Here is a 10,699-nt window from a genome sequence, read left to right on the forward strand (position 1 = left end):
ACTATTGATGGGAATGTAAATTGATGCAGCCACTGTGGAGAACAGTATGGAAGTTCCTTAAAAAAACTAAAAATAGAATTACCATGTGACCCAGCAATTCCACTAGTGAGCATATACTCAGAGAAAAACATAATTCAAAAAGACAAATGTGCCCCAATGTTCATTGCCACACTATTTACAAAAGCCAGGACATGGAAACAATCTAATTGCTCATCAGCAGAGGAATGGATAAAGAAGACGTGATACATATATCAGTGGAATATTACTCAGCCATAAAATGAATGAAATTGGGTCAATTGTAGAGACATGGATAGACCTAGAGACTATCATATAGAGTAACGTAAGTCAGAAGGAGAAAAACAAATATTGCATATTGACACATATGTGGAATCTAAAAAAATTGGTAAAGACAATCTTATTTACAAAGCAGGAATAGAGACATAGAGGTAGAGAACAAACATGTGGATACCGAATGGGAAAGGGAGAGAGGTGGAATGAACTGGGAGATTGGGATTGACATATACACCCTATTGATACTACGCATAAAATAGATAACTAAGGAGAATCTGCTGCATAAGGCAGAGAATTCTACTCACTGCTCCATGGTGATGTAAATGGAAAGAAAAATCCAAAAGGGAAGGAGACATATGTACATGTATGGCTGATTCACTTTACTGTACAGTAGAAACTTAACACAATATTGTGAAGCAAGTCTACTCCAATAAAATTTTTTTAAATGAGAACAAGGAGAAACCCACAGTATCTTCTACAACCTACTCTTGAAAATGACACTGTCACTTCTTTTGTACATTCTAGTTGTTAGAAGTGAGTCACTATGTCCATCTCACATTAAGGAGAGGAGAATTTGAAGAAGTCTGTCAAATAATTTGTGGACATTTTTGGAAACCACTACAATGAAACGGAGTTGTAAGAGAAAGGTAGTATTTGAGCAAAGACTCAAAAGGAGGTGATGGAATTAGCAGACTGCTCTGGGCAGAGGAAAGAGCTGGAGCTGTTGGGCAGGAGCTTACCTGGCATGTTGGTAAAGAACAGAGAGTGATACTGAAAGGAAACTAGCAGAGCTGTCACACTCCATTCCTCCAGTACCAGCTGTGTGACCTTGGGCAAGTCACTTCCCTGTGAAATGGGAATGATAGTAACAACTCACAGGTTTATCATGAAGCTTAAATAAAATACTACATGGGGCTTTCCCTGGTGGCTCAGATGGTAAAGAATCTGCCTGCAATGCGGGACACCCAAGTTTGATCCCCAGGTTGAGAAGATCCCCTGGAGAAGGGAATGGTTACCCACTCCAGTATTCTTACCTGGAGAATTCCACAGACAGAGGAGCCTGGCAGGCTACAGTCCATGGCTCGCAAAGAGTCAGATACGACTGAGTAACTAACACACACACACACACACACAGCATCCAGGCCATGTCTGGCACACAGTGAATGCTCAGAGTTGTTGTTGTTCAGTTGCCCATTTATACAATCATGAGGTTCTCATGGCAAGTATACTGGGGTGGTTTGCCTTCCCTCCTCCAGTGGATCACGTTTTCTCAGAACTCTCCACCATGACCCGTACATCTTGGGTGGCCCTACATGGCATTGCTCATAGCTTCATTGAGTTATGCAAGCCCCTTCACCACGACATGGCAGTGATCCGTGAAGGGGAAATGCTTAATAGATGTTAGTCAATACAACTCTTGTTAAGATCTGGTGCAGTAGCTTCATCCTCATCATCTGAGCATCAGATGCAGAGGTGCAAGTCATCCCCCCGGAGTTCTTGGAAGACATGACTTTTAGGGGATCTGTACAAAAGTCTCCCGTGTTCAGCAGCCTTGAGGAAAAGCTGCAGAAAAGATGAACTTTACCTGGAACTTTACCTGCTCTGGAACTCAGGTCTCAGAGCAGTCTCCAGGGTTGAGTGCCAGTCTGCCAAGCTGCTGGCTGGGTGAGGCTAGGCTCTGCTCAGCCAGGGGCTAGGGAGCCAGCTGAGCAGTTCTAGAGTGAAGTCTCACCAGGTATCACTCCTGAGCCCTCCAGTCTCAGACAATCTTTGCCTTGGGCGCTAGAAATGGAGCTGTCAGCAAAAGTAAAATCCAAAAGGTCTTCCCAACCAGCACCTGGGGTCTTAGGGAGAGCTTCAGTTCAGTTCAGTTCAGCCACTCAGTCATGTCCAATTCTTTGTGACCCCATGGACTGCATCACGCCAGGCCTCCCTGTCCATCACCAACTCCCAGAGTTTACTCGAACTCATGTTCATTGAGTCAGTGATGCCATCCAACCATCTCATCCTCTGTCATCCCCTTCTCCTCCCGCCTTCAATGTTTCCCAGCATCGGGGTCTTTTCAAATGAGTCAGCTCTTCACAGGAGGTGGCCACAGTAGGAAGAGGTAGAAGCCACTTGGGGTGGATCTTTCTATAAGTCCTCAAGAAGAGGGACTGGACACAAGGAAGAAGAGGGAAGAATTGCATCCTTGTTTGGTGATAAGATGGTCCCTAGGAGTCAGCAGTTCCCTTCCCCTGGTGACCACTGGTCAAGGATTACTGTGGCCCCTTCAACTCTTGCCAGGTGGGCTCAAGAGCTTCTCCCCCTGCTCCCCACTATGGGCTCTTGAACACATGGCTTGGGGTAAAAGCAGCTTGAATCAGTGAGGATGGCTCTGATGCAGGACTTCAAAAGTCCCTTCCAGCCCTGACTCCACCACACACAGCTTGTGACCTCAAGCCAACTTCCTGAGTTATTTTCTGGGCTTCAGTCTCCTTCTTTGTAAAACAGGGTAATAACTTCTGCTATGCCCAAATCATTCATTCAATGAATACTTAAGCCTCTGATATGCCAAGCACCATTCTAATGCCTCAGAAATACCATGCAGAACAAGAAAGGCAAGGCCTCTGCTCTTAGGGGGATGACCTTGGGGTGGGGAGACATTCTCTGAAACAATGCCAAGTGGTGGGAGGTGCTGAGAAGCTAAGCAGAACCCAGTGAGGAAATAGAGAGGGATAGAGGTGGTCAGGGAAAGTCTACTGATTAGGAGAACTTCTAGGAGATCAGAATCAGAGGAAGGAGTGAGTCATGTGGATGTCTGAGGGAAGAGCAGCACAGGCCGAGGGAGCCGCAGGTGCCAGGCAGTCCAAGAGAGAGCAAGGAAGCGATTCTTGGAAATGCTGGGAACAAATGAGGTTCAACTAGTGCAACGCTTTCACAGCATAAATTAGATGTTTAGTCACTCTTCTGCCAAAGCGCTTAAAGGGCCTGTGCGCTGTTCTCTGTCACTCAGTAGTATCTGACTCTTTGTGACCCTATAGACTTGTAGCCCATCAGACTCCTCTGTCCATGGGATTTTCCCAGCAAGAATACTAGAATGAGTTGCCATTTCCTCCTCTAGGGGATCTCCTGACCCAGGGATGGAACCTGTGTCTCCTAAGTCTCCTGCATTGCAGACAGATTCTTTACCGCTGAGCCATCAGGGAAGCCCAAAGTGCCTAACCAGGCCCCTCCAAGGCCCTACGTGATCTTCTTCCTTCTGTCTTCTCTGACCTCCCCCCACCCCAAGCTCCCTCTGCTCTAGTCACCCTCCTTCCAGGCTGTGATTCACACCTGCCTCCAGGCTTTCCCCGACTCAGGGGCTCAGAGTTACCTGAAAGACTGATTAAAATGCAGACGACTGGGCCCCAGCCCAGTTACTAATTCAGGTTTGGGGTGGGGCCCCGGATGTGCATTTCTAACAAGGTCCCTGGTGATGGGGATGCTGAAGACTCGGTCCCGGGTATGATAGCTTCAGCAGGACACTCCAGATATCTCCTCTGCTGGGACCAGTTTGCCCCAGACACCACTTGGCTATTGCCCTCTCCTCCTTCAGGTCTTTGCTCAGATCTTACGGTCTCTGTGAGGCGCACCTTGACCATTCTATGCAATATGGCACGTTGCCACATGCACCCCCAATCTCCTCTCTGCGCTGTTTTTCCTTTTTTCCAGTGTCTAACATGTAGATAATTATTTTACTTAGTTTGTTGTTAACTATATGTCTCCATGTACCTAAGGGTGATTTTAACACAGATCCTATGAAGCCGTGTGTGTGTAAGTCACTCAGTTGTGTCCGATTCTTTGTGACCCCATGGACTGTAGTTTGCCAGGCTCCTCCATCCATGGGATTTTTCAGGCAAGGATACTGGAGTAGAGTGCCATTTCCTTCTCCAGGGGATCGTCCCAACCCAGGGATTGAACCTGGGTCTCCCGAATTGCAGGCAGACTCTACCGTCTGAGCCACTGGGAACTTTTATGAAGCCCTGAGGGTCCCATAAATCTCCCAGGGATCTGCTAAACTCATCAAATATATAGGCAATAGTTTGTGAACCATGATGTTTATAGTATAAACTAAAACAATAAAACAGTCAGCCATTTTATCAGCAAAATGGGTTTATTCAGGAATAGCAAAGAAGAGCAATTTAGAACACACAACTATGGTGAACCACATTCAAGTCCAGGTGAAGCAAAGGAGAGGAAACTCTTTTATAGAGGAGAAAGGGAAGTTGGAGGGCTTGTTATAAATAAAAAGTCCATTGGAGGAAATTAGGAGTTTGAAGTATAGTCACTTTTCATTGGCTAGTTTGTGATAGTCTTTCACTGACTGAACTGTTACCACGGAAGGAGAAAAAAAAAATCATCCTCTGTGGGAAACTAACGTCACTTCCTGCTGGAGATGCGAGGTATGTCTCTTCCTGTTGGGAAACTATTGATGCCCCAGTGGTACCTTTGTGAGGGCTCTCCTTTCTGAGCTCCTGACTCCATTTTAGTGAGGTTTCCCTTTATTAATTTTCAGTCAGTAGCTTTCATTAGATTCTCAAAGACTTACTTGATCCCCAAAGCTTAAAAACCATTTGCAGATCAATATCTGGCACAGAATAGGTGCTCAATAAATATTTGTTGACTAAATTAAAGAATTTTAAAGCATTATTCACACACACTTTTATAAAAATTTTTATTGATTGATTGATTTGGTTGCATCAAGTCCTAGTTAGCATGCTGGCTCTTCATTGCATCATGTGGGATCTTTTTTTTTTTTTTTTTTTTTTTTTGATGTGGCACACGGAGTCTCTAGGTGTGGCACACGGGCTCAGTAGTTGCAGCTCATGGGCTTAACTGCTTCTTGGCATGTGAGATCCTCGTTCCCTGAGCAGGGATCAAACCCATATCCCCTGCATGGGAAAAGAGATAAACCACTGGACCACCAAGGAAGTCCCTCACATACACTTTTTCAAAAAGGAAAACTGATGGCACACTGGCTCCCAAATGTTGGTGTCCTCAGACAGCTAAGTAAGAACGAAAGGATTCCTTTGTAAAAATACAAGTTTATTATTTAAAATACCCTCAGAGAGTCTGAGTCAGGGGTTAGGGTGGGGCCAGAAATTCGGGATTTTTCAAAGCCTCCCGCTTCCCCCCACCTCCACGCCTCCAAGTGAGTCTGAGGTGCAGCCAGGTGTAGGAATTTCAGTGTGAAATCTTTATTGGAGAGAGATTCAGGAGACAAGATTACCGTGTGCAACTTTTAACACTTTTTCAAACACTGTGATCATACCCATGGTCACTTGTGACCTTCTCACAAGAATGATAGGGCAGGGACTATATAATTTCTCTTTTACTAAGTAGAAAGCTGAGGCCCTGGGGAGCCAAGACAGCCCTGACACTCAACGGTCATACTGCCTGCGGGGATTAGAGATACAGTTAGAACCTGGGCCCCTGGCCTCTCACTCTAGGGTTCTCCCCTCTGTGCCAACTGGATAAACCCAAGTTCCAGGAAATGCCAAGGACACCACCAGGGGAGGGGAGGCAGGGAAGGGAGGGGCAGAGTGGCAAACACGTGGAGGGCAAGGTCCGGGAAGTTGTCTCCTGGCCACCAGGAGAGACTCCAGCTGCTTTAAGAACACAGGCAGCCACATGCTAACTCTGGCTGTGTATGACCAAAGGACAATCACTTTCCCTTTAAGTAACTCAGTCTCCTTGTCTGCACAGTGGGACTGATGACTGTGGCAAATTCTTGAGGAGATTGGAATACCACACCACCTTACCTGCCTCCTGAGAAACCTGTATGCAAGTCAGGAAGCAACAGTTAGAACCAGACACGGAACATGCAAATTGGGAAAGTAGTATGTCAAGGCTGTATATGGTCTCGCTGCTTATTTAATTTATATGCAGAGTTGTCGTTCAGTCACTTAATTGTGTCCAACTCTTTGTGACCCTTTGGACTGCAGCACGCTAGGCTTCCCTGTCCTTCACCATCTCCAGGAGTTTGCTCAAACTCATGTCCATTAGGTCCAATCATGATTAGATGCCATCCAATCATCTCATCCTCTGTCACTCCCTTCTTTTCCTGCCTTCAATCTTTCCCATCATCAGGGTCTTTTCCAATGAGTCAGCTCTTCATATCGGGTGGCCAAAGTATTGGAGCTTCAGCTTCAGCATCAGTCCTTCCAGGGAATATTCAGGGTTGATTTCCTTTAGGGTTGACTGGCTTGATCTCCTTGCAGTCCAAAGGACTCTCAAGAGTCTTCCTCAGCACCACAATTCAATGTATATGCAGAGTTCACCGTCCAAAATGGATGCATCACAAGCTAGAATCAAGATTGTCGGGAGAAATATCAACAACCTCATATTTGCAGATGATACCACTCTAATGGCAGAAAGTGAGGAACTAAAGAAGAAGATAGTGAAAAAGTGGGCTTAAACTAAATATTAAAAAGAGTAAGATTATGGCATCAGGTCCCATCACTTCATGGCAAATAGATCGGGAAAAAATGGAAACAGTGACAGATTTTCTTTTCTTGGGCTTCTATATCACTGCGAATGGTGACTGCAGCCACGAAAATAAAACATGCTTACTCCCTGGAAGAAAAGCTATGACAAACCTAGACAGTTTAAAAAGCAGAGACATCACCTTGCTGACAGAAATCTATGTAGTCAAAGCTATGATTTTTCCAGTAGTCATGTATGGATGTGATTGTTGGACCATAAAGAAAGTCAAGCACCAAAGTATTAATGCTTTTAAATTGTGGTGCTGGAGAAGACTCTTGAGAGTCCCTTGGACGGCAAGATCAAACCAGTCAATCCTAAAGGAAACTAGCCCTAAATATTCATTGGAAAGACTGATGCTGAAGTTGCAGCTCCAACAATTGGCCACCTGACGTGAAGAGCCGACTCTTCAGAAAAGACCCTGATGCTGGGAAAGATTGAAGGCAGGAGGAGAAGGGGATGACAGAGAATGGTTGAATGGCATCACAGACTCAATGGGCATGAGTTTGAGCAAACTCCGGAAGATAGTGAAGGACAGGGAAGCCTGGTGTGCTGTAGTCCATGGGGTAACAAAGAGTGGGACACGACTTAATGACTAAACCCCAAGTTAAAACTATTGTTACCAAGGAAAGATACAACATCCCAGAAGATCACCAGAAGATCTCTAGGGACCAAGGTAAATCCAGCCTTTCATTCATTTGAGGTACATTTTTGAGCTACCTAGTATGCACCAGGCATTTTGCTGGGCATTGTGCACACATTACCTCATTTAACCCTCACCACATCTCAGTGGGATTGGTGCTGTCGTTATCCCCATCTTACAGAGGAAAAAACTGAAGCTCAGAGGAACGAGTGGCAATTCATTTGATCATCTGTTCATTAAGGCAACTTTTACTGAAAACCTGCTCTGGGCCAAGTGCTGAGGACACGAAGCTGAACAAGTCCTTCAGAAGACATGCCTATAAATTACTTTAATAACAACTCAGTACATGCTTCCACAGACGAGTGAGTGGGAGAGAGGGGATTAGCAGCTGATTCTCCTGGGGTTATGGGGAGGGGCAACTAATCTTCCCCGGCGGCCCTGCTCCACTGAGGCGCTCATGCCGTGTGCAGAGGTGGCAGTTTAAAAGCCTGGGTTTGAGGTTCGCTTCTGTCAAGGCTTTGCTGTGTGTTCCTAGGAAACCCTCTCCAGCCACTGAGACTTGCCAGTTTTCTTAATCTGGAAAAAAGAGGTTAAGAGGTTGGGCTTGTGATTCTTGGTTGGGCTTGCAATTCTGGGGGGTCTAAACCTCTAGACGTCCCACCCCACCTTCTAGTCCATTCAGGCTTGGCCCCAGCCAGACCCAAGACTGAAAGTAGAGAAACCAAAGCTGATGATCATTTGAAAAGTGCCGAACGCCCTGCTCCCAGACAGAACTCAACGCCGGAGGCGTGGCCTGAGGTCCAAAGGGCGAATCTCCGACAGGGGCGGGACTGAGACCTCCGGGAGGTGCGGCTTGGACCGCCCAGAAGCGACTCATCCAGCCAATGAGCACCTGGGGGCGGATCAGCCCCTCCTCCGAGTTATAAGAGGGCGCCGAGTCCGCGGGCGCGGCGCAGGTCTAGCAGCGCGACTGTGTAGGTGTGCAGGGTCTTTGCTACCCAGAGCTGGGCTGGACAAGCGCTCTGAGTTCTGTGTGGGCTGCGCAGGAACCAGGGCCGGCCTCGGTTTTCCTTTGCCCGGCTGGGCTGCGGAGAGGGCACGAGGCTCGGATCGCTCGCCGCAGAGGAACAGCTGGCCGGGGCCGGGGGACGCGCGCGCTGACCATCGGTCCGCCGCCGGCAGCCGGACCTCCGTCATGGCTGACCACCTGATGCTCGCCGAGGGCTACAGCCTGGTGCCGAGGCCGCCGCCCGCCGCGCCCGCCCACGGCCCTCACGCGCTCCGGACGCTGCAGCCGTACTCGAGCCCAGGCCTGGACAGCGGGTTGCGGCCGCGGGGGGCTCCGCTGGGCCCGCCGCCGCCTCCACAGGGGACCGTGGCATACGGGGCCTTCGGGCCGTCGCCCACCTTCCAGCCCTTCCCGGCTATGCCACCGCCGGCGGCCGGCAACGCGCACCTGCAGCCCGTGGCGACGCTGTACCCAGGACGCGCCACCATGCCCCCCGGCGCCCCAGGAGGCCCCTCAGGCCCGCAGCCCGCACCCGGAGCCCCGGCCCCGCCACTGCAGCCGCCGGCGCACGCCCTGGGCGGCATGGACGCCGAACTCATCGACGAGGAGGCGCTGACGTCGCTGGAGCTGGAGCTCGGGCTGCACCGCGTGCGCGATCTGCCCGAGCTCTTCCTGGGCCAGAGCGAGTTCGACTGCTTCTCGGACTTGGGGTCGGCGCCGCCCGCCGGCTCGGTTAGCTGCTGAGCGAGGCCGGGCGCTGCTAGAGAGAAGGGGCCCAGCCTGCCCGCCGGACTCCGCCCCCAGCGTCTGGGCCCCGCACGCACCCTCCGTGAGGGTGGAGGCCGCGGTGAGTGCACCGAGCCGACGCCGGCCTGGGACGCCTGGCCTCCCTCCAGGCCCTGCCTCCTGCAGGATGACAATTTGAGTTCATCTCTCTGACCCGGAGCCTCAGCGGTAAAATGAAGGGGAAGGAACCCCCCTTTCGTACTCCCAGTTCTCAGATTCTGTATCCTCTCCTCTCGGACTTTCCCTGGCCCCAGTCCCCAATCTGAGCCAACCCAGGCCTCTGCCTGATTCCCCCTCTCCTTGTGAAGCCCACTGTGGTCACTGGGTCCCTGGAGCCACCCACCCGCCGGGCCCCCAGCCCCGCCGCCTGAGCCCTGAAGTCACTGGGCTCTCCGCCCTGGGGAAGAGCAGACGGTCCAGCCCTCACCCCTGTAGAGTGGAGCAATGCCCCATCTGGCCTCCGACACCAAAATAAAACTGGGTCACTTTCCAGTCTGGCGTTTTCATTTCCTTATCACTCCAACTATATTTGGCTTCTAGAGTCCTGAGGCTGCCAGGGGTCCTGGGTGAGATGGAGGCCACAGGCCCTGGCAGTGGCCAGGAGAGGAAACTGACAGTTTCTTTCAAAAATATCTGTGAGTTGTGCAATTGTTCTGTCATAATCTGGAAGGCAGAGGCTGCCGCCACTGGTAGCAAGGTAACCCAAGGGCGCGGAAGGTGGACTCCCTGCTTCTGGGAGGGGTAGGGGAGGAGGTGCTTAGGGATTCTGCCCTCACTGTTCACTCAGCTGCAGGTCAGAGGGTAACTGGGTGTACCTGAGGGTTCCGGCTCTGGTTTTGAACTGGGACTCTCTCTCTTGTTCATGACGCCATCCATTCAGATTTCTGAAGCCATTTGCTCAGAGACAGATACAGATGGTCCCCATCTTAGGTGGTGGTGAGGCTCACATGTGATGTGAGACCTTTAGCACAGGGCCAGACACCTAGGCAGCGCTCAGGAAATGATAATGATGACTACTCCACAACAAGAATCATGCCCTCAAGGAGACACAGTCCAAGTAGGAGTAGTAGGGGGTAACAGACCTGGAAAGTTGCCAGGATGAGTTGGTACACGGAAGAGTGGGATGAGGAGTAGGAATTAGGTAGGACGGCCCAGCAGGCAAACCCAGAGAAGGGAATGGTTTCAGCTGGTGGTGGTGGTGTTGGTGGATGGGTGGGGGTGGGCAGGAGTGGTCAGGTCAAGTCAGGCTTCAGGAAGGCGGTGAAATTTGATGTGGTAAGAAGAGCCTTGAAGGATGAGTACATCCTTAGAACTTGGAGAAGATGGCTTGCAAGTGGAAAGTCCATTCAGAGGCAGGGAGGCATACATGTACAGGGCCTGTATGGGCAGGCATGGGGCCTCTAGAAAGGTCTATTCGAGTTATGGGGACTTGGGGAAGTAGGCACAACCCCTGTTCTACAGACGGG

General features: G+C 49.9%; 1 protein-coding gene across 1 annotated transcript; it reads left to right on the forward strand.

Annotated features, from left to right (window-relative positions):
- The first annotated feature begins 8,400 nt into the window (after window positions 1-8,400).
- CITED4 (Cbp/p300 interacting transactivator with Glu/Asp rich carboxy-terminal domain 4) lies at window positions 8,401-9,713 on the forward strand. The gene has a single exon (XM_065929957.1). The coding sequence runs from the start codon at window positions 8,634-8,636 to the stop codon at window positions 9,189-9,191; it is 558 nt and encodes a 185-aa protein (XP_065786029.1). The 5' UTR covers window positions 8,401-8,633; the 3' UTR covers window positions 9,192-9,713.
- The last annotated feature ends 986 nt before the right edge of the window (window positions 9,714-10,699 follow it).

The sequence above is a fragment of the Muntiacus reevesi genome, chromosome 1 (assembly GCF_963930625.1).
Source record: "Muntiacus reevesi chromosome 1, mMunRee1.1, whole genome shotgun sequence".
NCBI lineage: Eukaryota > Metazoa > Chordata > Mammalia > Artiodactyla > Cervidae > Muntiacus > Muntiacus reevesi.